At 36.3% G+C, this 20746-nt stretch overlaps 2 protein-coding genes across 9 annotated transcripts in view; one reads left to right on the top strand and one right to left on the bottom strand.

Annotated features, from left to right (window-relative positions):
* The window catches only part of Pi4KIIalpha (phosphatidylinositol 4-kinase II alpha), an 81114-nt gene that overhangs the window by 15322 nt on the left and 45046 nt on the right, over positions 1 to 20746 (bottom strand). For 4 of the 7 annotated variants that reach the window (XM_067089803.1, XM_067089802.1, XM_067089805.1 and 1 more), the window contains exon 2: positions 19783 to 20175. The exons of 2 other annotated variants lie outside the window; for them this stretch is intronic. In XM_067089803.1, coding sequence (XP_066945904.1) covers positions 19783 to 19861 — 79 coding nt within the window. In that variant the 5' untranslated portion in view covers positions 19862 to 20175. Of the gene's footprint in view, positions 1 to 4153; positions 5552 to 19782; positions 20176 to 20746 lie in introns of those variants that run through there. One more of the 7 variants, XM_067089799.1, reaches the window with a different exon arrangement.
* Positions 13634 to 20746, top strand: part of LOC136830343 (4-hydroxyphenylpyruvate dioxygenase-like protein) — a 57578-nt gene continuing 50465 nt past the window's right edge. Inside the window, exon 1 of one of the 2 annotated variants that reach the window (XM_067089797.1) lies at positions 13634 to 13972. The gene's annotated coding sequence lies outside the window, so the exon portion shown is untranslated. Of the gene's footprint in view, positions 13973 to 14374; positions 14673 to 20746 lie in introns of those variants that run through there. The other variant, XM_067089798.1, reaches the window with a different exon arrangement.

The following is a 20746-nucleotide window of genomic DNA, read 5'->3' as shown; positions in this document are numbered from 1 at the left end:
TGTTTCAATATATAAATTTGAAATTATGATGACAAAAATTTTCATGAAGCTTTTGCAAATGTTAAACTCACAACACCAAATGTCCATCAAAATACACGTTCTCTGAGATGATACAAAAAGAGAAATACTGAAAAATCCTTCTTTTCATTGCGAGTTCTTTGTTTCAACTTCATGAATAAATCAAAGGTAGTTTACTGATACATTACAATGACATAGGACGTCTTGGATTCACTGCACTGGCTATATACACGAAAACAACCTGATATCTGTACCAAAACTAATATAAATGTATCACAACTCTGTATAAACACTGGACAGCTCTTATGGGTGTATTAATCAATATGGAGACATATTTCTATTCTAGTGATTTTACTTCAAAAGTGTGTGTGCACTGTTTAGAGGACCTGAAAATAGTCCATGCCTTGAGTTACAGGATTTTTGGAGTTCAATGTAGGTCAAGGTCCATGTCGCATGAACATTTAATCAAATCATGGCAATATTCTAAACCTCTCCACACCTCACAGTTTCCTGCTCATTAGCCTTTTACTATTTGCTGTTGGAATGGCACAATTTAAAAGGACTACTGAACCTTTTAGGGAATAAATTGCTTAGAACTGTCAAGTGAAGAATTAACTTGATGCTTACTGCAAATACAAAGTCAAGAAACAGGGACTTTGGATGAGTAAGAACGATACGCAAGTCGCCAAGTCATCTTGCATTAGGTCTGGTTAGTTAGTGAAGTTTAGGGTCCCTGACTGTTGCTCAAAGTGGAAGTCAAGGCTAACCCATTAATTTTATCACAGACACCACCCCACTTACAAACGCGTTTCGTTCCGGACAGCTGTTAGTATGATGAATTGCTTGCAAGTTGGTTACTGTACTCTTCAGGCCTATATAAGAACAGTATGATCTAAAGTCAATACAGTGCTGAACGTTTCTTTATCCTAAAACACAATACACTGTACATACAGCACTATATGTATAGAATAGGCCCTAAAAACAAAATCTGAACTTGGAGGTGGCAAGGGGGAGCATTCTGAACACAGTTTTAATTTGCAATCCTTTTTGTTTATCTCTCTGAATGCTTGTAAGTTGAATGTTCGTAAGCAGGGTGGTGTCTGTATATATTATTAATACCAAACTACATAGTTTAGGCTTGTGTAGTGAATTTGGCAGATTTCTGCATTGAAAATTTCTTTTTAAATTCACTATTTCTTCCAGGCGTACAAAAAAAAAAAAAAAAGTCCTCAGCAGAATTGGACTAAGAAATTATGTCACCAAAGTTGCAAGGAAGCAACGATGTACTGAACAGCAACCTGAACTGTGATACATTCCTGAAAAGCTTTGTACATTGCAACTGAAATTGCTGTTCTAACTTTTCTCAGCTACTCATGTGAGTACAATATTAATGATGATACAGACACTGCAACAAATTCTGGATGTCTTGGAGATCACAATAAACTTTCCTTTTAATTGGAATCAAAAGTAATCTTAATCAAAATAAAAAAGTAACATCTCAACTGCATTGAAAACTTGACATTTGAATCATGATACAGTACAGAAATCAAGTTCTTGTTCCACTCAAGACCCCACGGCCTACCTTACTTTACATAAATGTAAGGCTTCCCCACTGCGATTCTCTCACTTAAGACTAGTTGGACACTCGGGGTTATAACTGGTTAAACATTTATGAATTCAGTATCATACTCATCACAAATATCTAAATCTCATATTTCACAAGTTTTAAAACGACCACCATTGCTGTAAATTATTTACAAACTTATTTCACAACAATGGATAGGATATACTGTTCCTTAGCTGTGGGAGTGAAGAGTGTACTATCAACCATTCACAAACCTGACTAAAAAGCATTGCGTACCAAAATGAAACGAAAGCACACTTCACATAGGCCTACACAACTTGGCAATGACAAAATGGATGAGAAGAACTGGTAAAGATGAGAATTTGAGCAGTCACTGAATATATAGTCGCGCTCGCTAAAATATGTGCCATTATCGTTAGTAATGATAGTAACAGCATTTCAAATACAAAAATCTCCGGCTGACCTTCGGATCTGGGTTTACAAAATGGCGAGAAAACTCTACACGAGACGCTGATCTGTGGCGAGATACTTGGTGGTTCATGAGAAAGCCTAAATTGCCTCAAAATTAACCAAAACAGTTATGAGTGAAGTTTATATTCACTCAAGTCATTCACCTTATAAACTGTTTTCTTTGGCTTAACTTTTGTGCTATAGTTTTCAAAATATCTGATAATTTCCACATCATTTTTGATATAGAGTCAACTGCAGTTTCTATTGATGTGATCTTTGAGGAGTAATTCAATGTTTTTTCATACATTAAATTTTCAGTATCACTAAACATTGTCCTTGTACGACTAAATAAATAAATATTCTTAAATAATCTTGCCTTCTAGCATTCATACTGAAGACAAAGAAATACAGTATTTGGACACCAAGTTAAAATGTATGATAACCACCACCATTTTGTATTTCCTTTTACCATTCACTCCCCCAAACGGTTATATACCGTCATGCATAACACATGACATGATTAGTTCATACTGAATATAGACTCATTACCATAAGTGTCACAATCTATCAAGTCGAATTTGCTTCACATCTGACTTGGTGAACAGTGATCCACTTTACATAAACCTATATACTCAATATTACGACACGAACCACATCAGCCAAAGTATCAAAGTATTACACACCCATTTAGAAGAGTGAACGGCAAAAGTTAAAACTTTGCCCGGAGTTGTACATTTTAGCTTCCAAAGTCCAAATGCTTCTCTGTGCCGTATTCTATAATGATGATTAAGGTCACTAATAACTGATTCTGTCTTACAATGAAATAATGTGATGTTGATAAATAAACAATGGTGCATTATTAAACCATAGATTTCATTACAGAAGGTCACAAAAAAACAAAGAGAATGAATGCATATAAAAAAATGTTGTGAATATCATCAGTGTTTGAAAACTGTTGCACAATAAGAAAAATAGATTCAATAAAAAAAATAGATTCAGTAAAACAATAAGTTTTAAATGATAAACTCCGTACATGGGAAAAAGTTTAATTATGACCATTTCAGTATATTAGTTTGGGGCTAATGTACTTTTCTTAGAAAATCAGCACTTTTAGGAAAACCTCTGCACTGCACTACAAGCTTCTGAAACCTTATCTGCAAACCTACGTTAAACTAAGTACATTTGGCTAAGATTCACAGAAAATGCAAAGCATATATTTTAACTTAGGCTTCGCAAGCCGATGCAAAATTTAAGTTAATATTTTTCTTTATACTAAAATCACATTTCAGACGTGATAATATTTTACCAAGTTTTAACGTGTGCTTTGAAAGTTTCAGGCACGTGTTTCGTTCGCAAATGACCTGACCAACGCACTATATCACACACTTAAAGACCTGATACCCTAGGTTAGGTTAGGTTGGTTTGGTCACTTGCAAATGAAACTATTCAGACCACTTTAAAACAAAGGAAAATTATATTATCAGTTCAAAATGAGATAATGGTTTAAAGTAATACTTTTCATAGTAAAAATAGATAGCTTAGGGTACAGGCTAAGCTGAAATTTGAATACCCAATTGGCTTTACGCACCTCTGAGATAAAACAGCCTACTTACCTTCTCCCACGCGCTTCGAATTAGTCAAACGCCCGATCGGCCCAACTTTCTAGCCTAGGCTACCCTAAAAAAGGTACGCTCATGAACTGGTTTACGTAACATACAGGCCTAAGGCATCGGGCTACCGTAGAGATGTTCATTAGGTTAGGCTAGGCGACAAAAAGCCTGAGTTACCATCTCACATTACCCGAGGCCATAATGGGCAGACTAGCCTAATTGGCCCGGGGTGTAAATTAGGTATGGTTGCCCATCCAAAGGCCTGTGGGCATTTAGGGTAGCCTAGGCTAGGGTAGGCCCGCCTAACGACACCACTTCGCACGGAGGCGACGGCGGACTTCACTCGCTTTCAGACCCTCCGTCGGGAGAAACATCGCACAAAGAAAAACAACAAAAAAACAACAGAGAGACGAACAAAGACACGATTAAAAACAACTCGAAGCTTTCAAAGAACCAAAAGGGGTTTTTTTTTTGGGGGGGGGCGCCGCACCTGGCCAGTGATTGAAATCGTCCAGCTCGTGCCTGGCCCCCAGCAGGGGCTGGCTCTCCCTGTTGCTCCTGGGCGAGCCCATGCCCGTGTGGTTGGCGGGGCCGAAGGTCACGTCGGGGAGGAGCGCCGTGGCCGAGTCTTCGGAGGCCTCGGAGGCAGTCGACAAGGACCTGTCCGGAGGAGGAGGAGGGTGAGGAGGGTGATGATGATGAGGATGGGCGACTACCACCACCGTCGCCGCCGCCGCCGCAGCTGCTGCTTCTGTCGTGGCCTCTTCTTCCGTATCTGACGTCATTTAACCACTTTTCGGGAGGCCCGCGGGTCACTCGCAGCCGCCTCTTCCTTGTCGTGGGCGAGGGGGCCTATCTACATCGCGGGGCGCGGGCGGCGAAGCGATCCGATCAGCTGGGTCCTCCTGCCCGACACCAAAACATAACAAAACGCCATGACAGTTTTGGTGTTTACGTCACTCCCTTATCGGAACAAGTGAGCCGCGCCTGAGCGCAAGCGAGGGGTTTCCCCCCCCAAAAGAAACTTATTTAACGGCTTATTTCTCCAGTTTACGATACTTTCTCTCTCTCAACAACACAAAAATATAATTCTAAACGTTTTACGACACAAACTAATACTTTAAAGACGAATTCTCGGTGATTAATCAACACGAAATTACTTTTTACGCATTTGGAATCTTCGTTAACATTAAAATTCTTCCAGCGACCGCTATGTCCTTTTTTCTCTCTCTCTCTTTCTCAACTCCTTCGAGTGTAAAATGTCCATTGCACTCTTCTGTCGAGGCTATTGTTCATGCACCAACCATGACGAGACACAAATAAGAGTCACGAGTTTGCAGTGAATGGGTTCATCATCATATGATATTATGGCCTCGGGGGCCGACTGATATATTACGCTGTTCCTCGGGAATGATCTTATCTAACCACAAAGTTATTTTCGTATTAATGTTCTATTAAAATATACAGGGCAGAACTTTATTAAAATATCGTTATCGAGGACGCGATGAATGGACGAAATAAAACAAAACACAACGAAAACTTTCGGAATAAAGGTCGACCTTGTGTGCACAAAGAGAACATGTGATTCACCCGTCCCTGGCCCCTGGGGGTTCCTCCGTCTTCCCTTGAGGGGGGGGGGGCCTCCCACCACCAAAGTAGTGCGCTACAGATATTTCCTGTAATATACCACAAGGCGCTCAGTTTTCATCATTCTCGTTTAATCCGATCCTGAAGAAGCACTTGAAAAATTTTATAAGGTTTTTTTTACACAGTTATGAGTCTAGACGGGCAGTGGCGAGGTCAGTACCAACACCCACACTTTGTGAGGTCCTCCAACCTCTACAAGTTTGACGTAGTTGGGTACAAGGATAAAATCCCCCTCGCGTCTGATGAAACCAACTAAGTATAAATTGAATGCACTTATCTTACGTACGCCTTACGTCTTTTTCAGTAAAACTGCGTCTACTGAAAGTTCGTAGAGAGATACTGACAAACGTTTAAACAAGAACAGGTTCAGCTTTTGATACTGGTTTTACACAATAAAAAATGTTTTTGGACCTATTTTTCATTTTTAAAAGCATTTAGACCCTTGCTATGACGATTCTTTATCTGATTACAAATGTTTAATCACTACTCCCAAGTCAATGGCGGATGTAAATAATTTTTCTGTTATTAAACAGTTAAACAAGAAGAAGAAAAAGCACAGCATTAGACCTATCTCAACTTTTAAAAGCAAATAGACCTAAGCCATGGCTTTTATTTTAGCTGATTATAACGATCATTTTAATCACCAACCACAGATCGATGTAGAATACAGTAATACAAAGGATATTAGATACTGACAAGCACATAACTTAGTAAAGAACAAAGAAGTACATCCTTCCGCGATCTAGCCAACCTTCTGAGCCCAAGTCGCCCCGAGTGAGAGGGATTTCTCACAATACGAAAACCCACCTCCCAGATATTCGTGTCAAGGAAACTGAATAGAAAGATTGAAGTGTCCTAATCTTTTATTGTTGTTTAACGCTTTCTCCTCTGAACGTAGCACGTACTTTGTGCTCTCATAAGAGCGGGGATAGAAAGTCTGTGGCAAAAACCAGGTGTTGTTTTGTTCAATAGCGAACATTTGCAGATAAAGGTTTGTGGTATGAGTTGATAAGATCGTATTTGTCAGAAGCCTGTACATATAAGCCACAATTATTCTGTTATCTGGTGGTGTTATACACAAACACACTATATATACGTATGTGTATATATACAGATACACATTAACTAATGCACCTGCACAAAACTGGTCAAAATTTTAGCATCAAATGAGCTTGACAACACACATTGCTAACACGAACAGTTCTTTTTTCTATTGTAACCACAGCTTAACGGAATAAAAATCACATAAAAGCTCCGTAGGAGAAAGGAGGTTATTAGCACTAGGAAGAACAAAGGCAGGGAGAGAATTCCAAGGAATTAGGAGAGGTGTCTTTGTTCACTTCTCCTCTGTAAGACTGAGTTAGTCTTACTTGTAGTCTGTCAAGAGAGAATGTAGATTTGTACATTTAGTACTTTGGTAGTTAAGGTATTGTGAATGGATTAGGCTTATGTCTGATGTGCTTCGTAATTTCATCAGTATTTTGTTATACTTCTATTAATAATAATAATAATAATAATAATAATAATAATAATAATAATAATAATAATAATAAGACACAAGAGGGTCTCATGTTCTCAATCTGACGATGAGAGAGTTCTCGGAAGAGAAAGTCCACGTGTCTTAGAGACGAATCAGGAAGAAGAGGAACCCTTCTCCTCCTCCTCCACTCCAACGTCTACAAGAAGAGGAAGAAGAAGAAGAAGAAGAAGAAGCCTTACGAACCTAAGCAACAGGATGTACGAACGCACAAACAGGGATACAAATGCTATTTTTGAAATGCGTATCCGTGTGTTTGTGTATTGTATGTGTGTGTATTTTACGAGTATGTGTACTAGGTGTGTGTGAGTACTGTATGTGTGTGTGTGTGTGTACTGTTTGAGAAAGCAGTTTGAACACTGTATGGAGAGAGAGAGATAAGTAAGGTTACAGATTTTCTTAATCAGTGTTCTTATCTGTAAGTCATCTATGACTAGACAGAGCTTGAAATGAATGTTAGTACAAGCTCTCTCTCTCTCTCTCTCTCTCTCTCTCTCTCTCTCTCTCTCTCTCTCTCTCTCTCTCTCTCCGTAACTTCTATCAAGAAAAGCTTCTTGGTTGTACTTAATGATATGGACACCAATACTGACAAAGGTGTGTGTGTGTGTGTCAGAATTAAATTAGCTTCTCAAGTGACGACACAGAGGAAGAATGTGAATTCCAGAGTGATTCGCGGTCCAGTGGCTAATAACCTAGCTGAGGTGTATTATTCATATATAAAAAAATATTTACATAAATTAATACAATCTCCCCAAAAGTATAAAACTTTCAGTCAAGCGATGCTTCAGCGCAATCGAGTTTTCTGTACAGCCGTTTACAGCGTATAATCAAGGCCATCGAAAATAGATTTATCTTTCGGTGGTCTCGGTATAATGTTGTACGAACCGCGGCCCATGAGAGTTTAACCACGGCCCGGTGGTGGCTAGGCTATATTGTTGCCAGACGTACGATTATGGCTAACTTTAACCTTAAATAAGATAAAAACTACTGAGGCTAGAGGGCTGCAATTTGGTGTGTTTGATGATTGGAGGAAAGATGATCAACATACCAATTTGCAGCCCTCTAGCCTCAGTAGTTTTTAAGATGAGGGCGGACAGAAAAAGTGCGGACAGAAAAAAGTGCGGACAGAATAAAATGCGGACGAACAGACAAAGCCGGCACAATAGTTTCCTTTTACAGAAAAATAAAAAATTATTGAAAAAGAAAAATATGAAAATAAAAAAGTACGCCAATGAAAAAAATAACACCAAGAAACATTTTAAAGATTAATGATAAACAAACAATCCGCTACATGCTGCCTGCCCTGTTACTTGGATCTTTTGAAGTATGTTTGCCTTTTCTCTCTCTCTCTCTCTCTCTCTCTCTCTCTCTCTCTCTCTCTCTCTCTCTCTCTAAACAGAAGTGCTAACAGACGAAATCTAAGTCCTCTTTGTTGAGGCAGACGATGCAGTGGATGCTGGAAGCAACGAGGTATCTCTGCTTGGAATCAGTCTCTCTCTCTCTCTCTCTCTCTCTCTCTCTCTCTCTCTCTCTCCTGAGCAAACAGTTTCATCAGCCTGCATTTCCCCAAGATAAACACAAGAGAGAGAGAGAGAGAGAGAGAGAGAGAGAGCGAAATGTATCTGGGATTCGACGGCAGACGAACACACATCTATCCATATCATGGAGCTGAGTCCACACTACAGTAAACCTGTCATCAACATGTCAGTAACTTATTTCATACACATCACAAACATGTTGAATACATGTTAGTGACTTGCTGGTAGTCGTAACCAGTGCTTGATATGATTTTTCAGAATTTGCCAGAGATGTGTTCTTCACCCATGGTTGCCGACTTGTTGTCAACTTGTTTGCGATATGTATGCAACGTGTTGCCGACATGTTTATGATACGTTTAGCTGTAGTGTTTTCAACCTGTAATATGTAAGCAACATGTTTCCGACATGTTTATGATATGTTTAGCTGTACTGCTTTCAACTTGTTTGTGATATGTATGCAACATGTTTCTGACATGTTTAGCTGTAGTGTTTCAACTTATTTGTGATATGTATACAACATGTTTCCGACATGTTTATCTGTAGGGTTTTCAACTTGTTTGTGATATGCAACATGTTTTCAACATGTTTATGACATTTTTAGCTGTAGTATTTTCAACTTGTTTGTGGTATGTAAGCAACATGTATCCGACATGTTTAGCTACCTAACAGACAATTTAATAGACAGGGTGTTTTTCCACTGATTTAATCCCTTCAGCACTGAAATCCTCTGTGGAAACAGCTAAAAAAAGATGTTCCAACGCCATTGCACAAAGTTGGATCAAATTCCTTTGAAAACGGAGGCCGACGGGCTGGAAAAAAACAGGAAAACCACAAGCAGGTACGGAGTTCCAAAGCTTGGCTGTAAAACGAGAGAAAGTCATCAAAAATAGTGCAAATGAAGACGATGAATTACTGATTAACAACACTCCTTGGAAGTCTGGTGTCCGGGAGAATTGAGTCATATTGAGACCCGAAAACAATATTGTGCAAAAATAAAAAGTAAAAAAATTGAGTTTTTTGTACAACGTATAATGCTGTATGAGCTGCGGCCCATGAAACTTTCAGCCACGGTCCAGTAGTGGCACGTACTATATCGTTGCAAGACGCACAACTATGGCTAATCTTAACCTTAAATAAAAGTTACTGAGGCTGGAGGGCTGCAATTTGGTATGTTTGATAATTGGAAAGTGGATGATCAACATACTAATTTGCAGCCCTCTAGCCTCAGTAGTTTTCAAGATCTTAAGGCGGACAGACAAAGTGCGGACGGACAGAGAATTAGCCACCTCAAAAGTTTTCTTTTACAGAAAACTAAGACGTTTTTGAATGCTCTTGCAGATCAGATATACACAACTTAAAATGGACCCTCTCTCGATTGGGGGTCATGACCTCTACAAAGATGGTAATTTCTAAGATCCTGTATGGAATGGAATGATAGATTTTAGGTCAAAGGACAACCGCTTTGACCTACGAGGTCATTCAGCGCTGAAACGGAAATCGAGAGGAGGAGGTTAGAAAGGTGTAACAGGAGGAAAACCTTTCAATTGTTAGAAGAGGGTGGATAGTAAGATGGAAGAAAGAGAATATGAAAGGAGGCACAGTAAAAGGAATGAAAGGGGTTGCAGCTAGGTACCGAAGCGAAGCTGCAAAGACCCTTAAGTAATGCCTACAGCGCACCGCACGAGGTGCACTGACGGCGCTACCCTCCTACAAACAAACAAAAACAAACTTCAAGGTCCCGATGTCATCAAAGACACGCACAAACGCGATGTTTGTGTCTAAGAACTTCTAAGGCAGTGGTTCTTGACCAGGGGTGGCCATGGCTCGCTCCCCTAGGGGTGCGAGGATGCCTGTGAATAATTAAAGCAAAACGTTTTTATGTGTGCATGTTATTTTCTCTGCATAATAATAATAATAATAATAATAGTAATAATAATAATAATAATAATAATAATAATATAATAATAATAATAATAATAATAATAATAATAATAATAATAATAATAATAATAATAATATTTAATTATTTTATTGTTTTATTACTTTATTACTTTATTATTATTATTATTATTATTATTATTAATTCCACACTTAACAGATGAAATATATATATATATATACAGTATATATATATAATATATATATATATATATATATATATATATATATATATATATATATATATATATATATATATATATATATATATATATATATAAACAGCCTTAACTCCGGTGAAACCAAACTTGCAGAGAGAGAGAGAGAGAGAGAGAGAGAGAGAGAGAGAGAGAGATTAGCAATCCTCCCAAAGTCACTCAAATGCATAATCAAGCCTCGAGTGCACTGCACTCCAATTGCACTCCAAGTTTCGTCAGGCCACGAGTGCGCATGCGCGGGTTTCAAATGAATTTGACTGCATTTAGCAAGGAGGAAATTCGTTAGTTTTCAAAAATGATTTCAAAAGGTTTTGGGGAACTTTGAGTTCCTCCGAAATCAAGACTTGTAGGAATGGAATGGAATATAAGTTTTAGGTCAAAAGCCAAGCACTGGGACCTATGAGGTCATTCAGCGCTGAAACGGAAATTGAGAGTAGGAGGTCTGAAATGTGTAACAGGAGGAAAACCTCAAAGCAGTTGCACCATGAATCAATTGTTAGGAGAGTCTGGGAAGTATAATGCAAGAAGAATATGAACGGAGGTATAGTAAAAGAAACAAAAGGGGCTGCAGCTAGGGGCCGAAGGGACGCTGCAAAACTTATATAAAATATTGAAGTAAGATTTGGCACCGTTTGGCGAAGTGATTTTTGCTGTTTCGAGTTGACGACACTTCGAAATTATTACTCACTTCAGAATTGATAAGACTAGCTGAATAAGAATGATCTGGCGTCGCAATTCCCTGGGTCACTGACGCGGGAAATCTGAACTCTCTTCTTGTCAATGGTATGTATATATTTTCATTATCTTTGATTTTCTATCTTTTCTTTTTTTTTACAATTACGGATTCTGTGACAATTCTATATCTTTATATTTTAAATATAAAGATATAGAAATAAAATTTAAATATACATATGTATATGTATGTGTATATATAATGTATACATGTAAGTATACATTTTATACGTACATATATATACATGGACGTACGTATATAATGTATATACATGTATGAATAATATATAATATATACTGTATATTTATATATAATATATATATTTCTTACATTTCTATTTTAGACTCACTGAAATCTGTATACACCATTTGTCATTTAACCTTATAAACATCTTGTACCAGGATAAAATAGTTTTTAGTTTTAGTTAATTCTAGTAAAGCTTCTTAAGATTCCCCAGAAAACATTTGAAACAATGCGAAAACACACCGCGTATGTTAAAACACATTTAATACCTTAAAATGAGAACTTAAAATTCCAAAATTCCATCACATCTTCACAAAAATAGCCAGTATCAAATCGCACCCACGAAGATAAAAATAAAAAATAAAAATAAAAAAATACCCAGAACTGGGTACAGAAAGATTCATTACTGTCTCGCATTACACCGAATTACGCAATCGTTACGTCACTCCGTTGTAAATCGAGAAAGGTATCGAATTACCACCTCACGAGACAATGCAATCTTTCCCCAATTGCTCCGTTTCAATTGCCAGTATATATGAGCATGTATGTATGTATGTATGTATGTATGTATGTATATGTATATATATATATATATATATATATATATATATATATATATATATATATATATATATATATATATATATATATATAACTTTGCTCGGAGCGTCTGGTCTAATTGTGGACGTAAGTACGGACGGATTGTCCTTAAATTTTCCACAATGGTTGTACGTACATTAAAGATCAGTGCTTACGAGTTTTTTTAATGATCGTTTTAAGTAACCGTGTAATATGATTACTTCAGTTAGTAGTGCAATTGCTAAAATAACTACGGGGATGTTACCTAACACTTTATAGAAAAAAGCATGATTACTACACAATAATAATAATAATAATAATAATAATAATAATAATAATAATAATAATAATAATAATAATAATAATAATATACAGCTGAAATTACGATTTGCCAAGAATTTAAAACCTATTCATATTATATATTAAGCATCAATTGTTATCTATTTTACGCAGTAATAATAATAATAATAATAATAATAATAATAATAATAATAATAATAATAATGTGAAATTACAATTTGCCAATAACAAGAACTTAAAACTTATTCACAGTATATATTAAGCATCAATTATCTATTCTACAAAAAAATTAATAATAATAATAATAATAATAATAATAATAATAATAATAATAATAATAATAATAATATGTGAAATTGCAATTCGCCAAAAAATTTAAAACCATTCACAGTAGACATAATAATAATAATAATAATAATAATAATAATAATAATAATAATAATAATAATAATAATAAGAGGATTATGGTTAAGTGGGGGGGAGGGGGATTGAGATAAGGGGTGAAGGTGGGAGAGGGTAGAGAGTAGATGGTAAGGAATACAGGTAACCTCTCGATCAACTTTCAACCCCTGTCAGGTAGCGGCGACCATTTTGAAAGCTCCGTTCAATTCATTACATATCCTAAGCTCGTAGGGAACTTAATACATTCTCCTCAGGCAGGCTCTCGCTCTCTCTCTCTCATACAGTATCCATAGTATAGTACTACATATGTTTATTGACACAGGAAGTCACAACTTAAGATATATATGTGTACATACTGTATACATATCGCATGTATACTACCCCTCCCTACATACACTATACACAAGCTATACAGCATGGTTTCAGAAGACTAGGATATATGGATATATGTAAGTATACATTATGTATATATATATAGTCTATTTATATATAGTTATATATGTATATATTCATGCTAACTTTATTTTCACCCCATGCATACTGAAGTGTGCGCGCGTTTGTGCGCGCATTATATATGTACAAGCTCAAAATCAATATGAGAAATCAAGTGGTTTCATATTTGTTACGCGAATATTTCTAAAAATATTTATACTCTGACAACAAAACTTGGATATAAATTTAGAACACCATACTCCTGCTAAAATAACATTAAAAACACTGGTCCCATGAAATAATTCATACATTTATTCACCGGAATCTATCATCCGAATTTGCAAACAAGAAATAATTAACGGAAAAAAACCGACTTAGAAAAAAAAACACCTTGTCCCATAATAAGTCTGTAGGCAACTCAAGGAGATCACAGGTGCCAAGTGTATGACAGTTGCCGGTTCAAGACCTGTTATAAGTTCGGTTTGGCAGTCTTACCTAAACCCCTGTTGTGCAAACCTCATTGAGTGCTTAAGAACTAGACTTTAAGGTCTACATTTGACGGTTATTCCTTTATAAAGGTCGTGTACATCCAAGAATGGCCAAATGAAAGTTTAAAACGCCCACGAACAAAAATTCTCGGTCACCGGTCGAAATGTTCGTCAGTATTCCTGTTTTCCTCGAGTGATGTAACCAGCTTTTTTCTTCATAACCGTTCTCGGGGGGACTCGGCTATTTAAACAAGGTGAGTTTTGCTTTCTGCGTGCCCTTTTTTTCTTGGCTTCAAAAGGAATTCCTGGATTTGTTTGCTAACTGCTTTGATTTCGTAATTATCGGAGGGGAAACGTGGTGGTATTTCACGAGGGCTGGCGGCGGGAACGTTTGATTACGGATGTGACCCAAATAGATCTAAGCGTCTAACTGTTACCAGGCGATTCTAGTTACGTTTTTGCTTCGGTTAATCTTGAAACTAAATCCTAAATTACGATAAAAATTCCCCTGCGTGCCATTCCAAAGACGACAAAGGCATTTAAAAGGGGTTATGTCACAGAAAACGACCCCAAGAAAACAAACTGTTGACGAAAAACCACTAAATGAACGCAACCAACAGAGGGGCCCGATAACAAAACGCTTCTGAATTCGCAATAAAACGTCACAAAAGGCCGGTAAATTAAGACTTTTTAAAGAGTACCAGTGAATAAATGCTGTCAATAAAACCGAGACTAGCGCATAGACGTGCTGAGGAGGAGACGCGCCGACGTCACAAGGCGTCTGTCAGTCTAGACAGTCAATAAAGCTCTGGAATATTTGTCGTAAGTTGCATCGTCTCGGCTGTTCGGGTGTTGCCCCTAAATGAAAGCTCTGAGCGAAAGCTCTAAGAGAAAGCTCTGCAGGAAAATTCGGTCGTACTGCATCATTCGAAGCCGCCTTCACCACTGAGAGAGGTACAGTTACAACAGATTGTAAACTGTTATGATTTTTAATGAAGCATTTAAATTTTAAATTCAAAACATGGCAGAACGAGTTATGTTCGTTACAGTAACAATGTAACAATATATGTGTGTGTATATATATATATATATATATATATATATATATATATATATATATATATATATATATATATATATATATATATATATATATATAAGAGAGAGAGTGTGTGTGTGTGTGTGTGTGTGTGTGTGTGTGTGTGTTGTGTTAGGGTCAAGTCCAATATTTTGCATTCACGTAGCGAGATGTAGATTAAACTTGGAGTTTTGAATGTGCAAGTTACTTGAAAAATATGGCTTTACGCTCAAGATTTTTCATTAAACAAAGTTTAAAAGATGAAAGCAGCACAGAAAGACCTGAAAAATGGGAAAGGGGTCAGCAATACCAAAAGTGAAGAATCTGATGAAAGCTTAAGGCGTTAGAATGCACGAAGATTAAGCTGTAAGCGAGGTAGCGAACACAACCACCATTGCAGCAAAATAAAAAAGGAACGGAAGTTTAAGAATACGTTTGAGTTAGACTCAGTGGTGGTTCTTAACTTTTTTATTACCACGCCCCCTCCAAGAGTTGGTCCTTCCCTCCACGCCCCCCCCCCACCCCTTGCATCTATGAGTAAAACCGGAAAAATAAGAAAAAGTTTTTTATTCTTCTGGGAATGAATGAATTACATACCTGACACTGCTTCTTAGTGACTCTTGTTAAGAGAAGAACGAATATAATTAGGGAATTTACTATTTTCCTAGAGCTCGCGCCCCCCGGAAATAGCTGACCCCCCCTTCCCTGGTTGAGAGCCACTGAGTTTAGAAGAAGGTGTATGCTTTGCTAATTAGTTAATTGAGGAGTGTCTGAGGAGAATACGGTCCAGAGTTGTTAGATGAACTAGTAAAGAGTTGTTTAATGTGAACTACACACGAGAGGCAACATCTGAATAATTCAAACAGTGGCCGTGCTTGAATGCAAAGACGACAATGCTTGTGAAACTGACTCTTGAGGAGCTAAAGTGGGCTCCGTTAAGATTTTAAGAATGGGTAGGAACTAGAAACTGAAGTGGAGAAGGGACTACAAACTGAAGTGGTTAAGTGGGATTTGCTGTAATGTGGTGGAAGCATTTCGGAGGTCAAGGTTCTTAACGGGAGGGTTGAGGGAAATATACCTTTTCGCCGTACGAATGTATAGGAGAAAAGTTATATAGACCACAGAAATGTAACGGTATTTATTACCGAACAGTAATTTGTATATCAGGAAAGGTGCAAAATGAAATTTCGATTGGGAAATTACGACAGGCGACAAAACGATTATTATTATTATTGTTAATATTAAATTATTATTTTATTACTATTATTATTAAATTATTAATGATTATTAAATTATTATTATTATTCAATTATTATTATTATTAAATTATTGTTATTAAATTATCAAATGATTATTAAATTATTGTTATTATTAATGTTAAATATTAAATATTAAATTGTTATTATTATTATTAAATTATTGTTATTATTAATATTAAATTATTATTAAATTAGTTATTATTATTTCTAACAATGGGGGAAATTCGCGGCAAGACATTTTAACAAAATATCTAGAGAACGAATGATGGAATCTGGCAGTGGTTCCCAAATTTTCCCGGCCTTGCCCCACCTTAATCACCCCTAAAATCCTAATGCCCCGTGTGGTGGTATATAATTCTTATATTCACTTGGAGGAAGCCTAAGACGCCATTAACTTAGTTTAAGCATTCTCGAATTGGCCCACCGCCCCCTCCCCCCCTGCCTCTTAAAAATAAAAAATGAAAGACTTTTAAAGTTATTGTAGATTTAATGTGGGTTTTTGCTTCAATATCTTTAATAAACAAGTGAAAAATGCGCCGAAGTTTCTTCGGCGCAATCGAGTTTTCTGTACAGGCCACCGAAAATAGACCTATCTTTCGGTGGTCTCGGTATAATGCTATATGAGCCGCGGCCCATGAAACTTTAACCCCTGCCCGGTGGTGGCCTTTCGTATATCGTTGCCAGACGCACGGTTATGGCGAACTTTAACCTTAAATAAATTAAAAGCTACTGAGGCTAGAGGGCTGCAATTTGGTATGTTTGATGATTGGAGGGTGGATGATCAACATGCCAATTTGCAGCCCTCTAGCCTTAGTAGTTTTTAAGATCTGAGGGCGGACAGATCAAGCCGGCACAATAGTTTTCTTTTACAGAAAACTAAAAACGACTTCGTAAATAACATAATCAAGGGATTAATATGGAATAAGTAGGGAGTCAAAGGCTTCAGTTATCAGTAGGGGAAGCCTCCTTCATTCAGTGGCTTCACCGAAGCTCCCTAAGGAAGGATTCATTATTCTCTCTCTCTCTCTCTCTCTCTCTCTCTCTCTCTCTCTCTCTCTCTCTCTCTCTCTCGTTTTATCCCTTCATTTTATGTAGTTTTAATGCCTCTCCTATAATCATTTATCTCTCTCTCTCTCTCTCTTTATCCCTTCATTTTATTTCTCTTTTAAATGCCTTCATTTTATTTATAAATGCCTTTCTTATAATCATTTATTCTCTCTCTCTCTCTCTCTCTCTCTCTCTCTCTCTCTCTCTCTCTCTCTCTCTCTCTCTCTCTCTCGTTTTATCCCTTCATTTTATGTAGTTTTAATGCCTCTCCTATAATCATTTATCTCTCTCTCTATAATCTCTCTCTCTCTCTCTCTCTCTCTCTCTCTCTCTCTCTCGTTTTATCCCTTCATTTTATTTAGTTTTAAATGCCTTTCTTATAATCATTTCTCTCTCTCTCTCTCTCTCTCTCTCTCTCTCTCTCTCTCTCGTTTTATCCCTTCATTTTATTTAGTTTTAAATGCCTTTCCTATAATCATATATTCTCTCTCTCTCTCTCTCTCTCTCTCTCTCTCTCATGGCCATTACGCAACACTTATAATTGATAAGTAATTACTTATACGAGAATTACGACTCACTTTTAGTAATTATTTCTTTTAATTAAAAACTCCTACGCTCTCGATATTGCGGGTGAATGAGAAATTACCCACAGTGTGGGTAATAATCTGCTTACTACACGACATTGGGGTTCGCCGGCCTGTGTTTCGGAGGAAGAAAAGGAATAATTAACTCTCTCTCTCTCTCTCTCTCTCTCTCTCTCTCTCTCTCTCTCTCTCTCTCTCTCTCTCTCTCTCTCTCTCTCTCTTTTTGTAGACATACATATTTTTACACATATATGTATCTCTACATATGTGTATATTTATATGTATTATCTCTCTCTCTCTCTCTCTCTCTCTCTCTCTCTCTCTCTCTCTCTCTCTCTCTCTCTGTACACACATACATATATATTTTTTTACATGCACGTATTTATCTCTATATCTATATTAATATATATATATTTTTTCTCTCTCTCTCTCTGTAAGTTTATGTAAATATGTAAATATATATATATATATATATATATATATATATATATATATATATATATATATATATATATATATATATATATATATAATATATATATATATATATATATATATATATATATATATATATATATATATATATATATATAATATACATATATATGTACATAAATATACAATATATATGTATATATATAATATATATATTATATATATGTATTATCTCTGTAAATTTATTTAAATATAATCATATATATACATATCCGTGCGTGTGCGTGAGAAAGAGACACATTCTGACAGACAATTTCATGAATAAAAAAAAAAAACGCAACAAGAACACAATCCCAAGAGCGCCCAGGGCCCAGACCCAAAAAAAAAACAAAAAAAACAAAAAAACAAAAGATAAACCAAAGTCATTTTTTTTCCCTCAGGCAGTTGCGAAAGAAGGAAGCGGTCACCCTTCCTCGCAATTGCCTGACCTTGGCAAGGTTGCAAAGGACGCCCGGGAGAGTCCTACAGGATATACATAATATATATGTATATATATATACATTCTCTCTCTCTCTCTCTCTCTCTCTCTCTCTCTCTCTCTCTCTCTCTCTCTCTCTCTCTCTGAGATCTGAAGGGCGTTCACTGAGAGCAAATGAAATGATTGATTTTTTTTTTTTTATGTTTTGTTTAATAATATCAAAGGTCGTTTGTGTTATGGACAGGTTATGCTGTTGCGCTCCGATTTCTTTCAATGGAGGTGCATCTATGTACACGGACTATGTACGCAACCTATGTACACCATCTATAAACAGAAACTGTGTACACCATCTATAAACTAGAAACTGTGTACACCATCTATGTACACAAATGACATACACCAGCTATGTACAAAAATGACATACACCAGCTATGTACACAAATGACATACACCAGCTATGTACACAAATGACATACACCAGCTATGTACACAAATGACATACACCAGCTATGTACACAAATGACATACACCACCATCTATGTACACAAATGACATACACCATCTATGTACACAAATGACATACACCATCTATGCACATAAATGACATACACCATCTATGCACACAAATGACATACACCAGCTATGTAACAAATGACATACACCATCTATGTACACAAACCGTGTACACCATCTATGTACACATGACATACACCATCCATGTACACAAACTACGTACACCATCTATGTACACAAACTATGTACAAATGCTATGTACACCATCTATGTAAACAAACTATGTACACCAATTCAGTGTACGGAATAAACAGTACACATTTGCAGAGAAACGATCAGATAAATAATTGCTGTCGCTTTGTGATTTCTTGACTGTACGTGAATCTATGTACACAAACTATGCACGCAATCTATGAACATCCATTCAGTGCATGATATAAGTGAGTGCCCAAATTTTTGCCCAAGATTCCGATAACTTTTTTTTTTTAATATATTTATCCAACTATTTGTAAAAGAGGTAATTTTGAAATTCAGGTCCTTATTTTGTATATGGTTAAAATCATAAAACTCTCTCTCTCTCTCTCTCTCTCTCTCTCTCTCTCTCTCTCTCTCTCTCTCTCTCTCTCTCTCTCTCTCTCTCTCAACTAAAAAAAAGAACGGAAAAACTCACCATTAAAATTATTCGCGATGACATAGTGATCTTGCAATATATCCTGGTCTAGAAGACCACTTGCTAGGTCAGCTGCCATTTTTATATATAATAAAAAGTTCCAACAATAATTTAAAACCGAGACAAACGGATTTGTAAGTCTTCTAAAACACCACTAAAACTTATATATATTATTCCACTGAGGTCTTTATCTTCCACTTTGTCCTTATAATATATTTTTCTGTTTTTCTCGCGAGTCAGTCGTTTTTCTTAATTTTTTTTTACCCTAGTTTCAAATAGGGTTCAAATTAGGGTATATACAAATTCACCCACTTGATATATAGGGTTTGTGTGTTACGTGTCCTATGTATTATAGAACTTCGTGGGTATCAGATTCTGCCATATTTAGGGCATCTGTTCGAAATAAATCAATGTTATGGATATCAATAGAGAAACAATACAATTATTGGAATCAAGCATATCACGTTTGACATTATTATTATTATTATTATTATTATTATTATTATTATTATTATTATTATTACTGTGGTAACAAAAACTTAAGATATAGGGAATTTCATAATCTATTTATGTATAATTTATATATATATATATATATATATATATATATATATATATATATATATATATATATATATATGTGTGTGTGTGTGTGTGTGTGTGTGTGTGTAGGTGTGTATTTGTGTAGTGTGTGTCTTTTACGACAAAGGCAAACAGGTAAAACACACACAACCTCACAATTACGGCAAGAGCTAAAGATATCAATACAAGGTCGCGATTATGATAGAGGTCATGACCTAATTTAGGGTGTGGGGGGGTGCCAGAAAGGTCACGCAAACCCACGCCACATTAACAAGAGTCAATGATGATCGATTGACGCTCTGGCTAGCATTGCACGGTTGCAATTTACAGTCTAGGACCTAGGCCTATTTAGAATGTGAGGGTCAGTATGTGGAAAAAAGTA

The sequence above is a fragment of the Macrobrachium rosenbergii genome, chromosome 46 (assembly GCF_040412425.1).
Source record: "Macrobrachium rosenbergii isolate ZJJX-2024 chromosome 46, ASM4041242v1, whole genome shotgun sequence".
Classification (NCBI taxonomy): domain Eukaryota; kingdom Metazoa; phylum Arthropoda; class Malacostraca; order Decapoda; family Palaemonidae; genus Macrobrachium; species Macrobrachium rosenbergii.
This window is presented reverse-complemented; position numbering and strand designations above follow the sequence as displayed.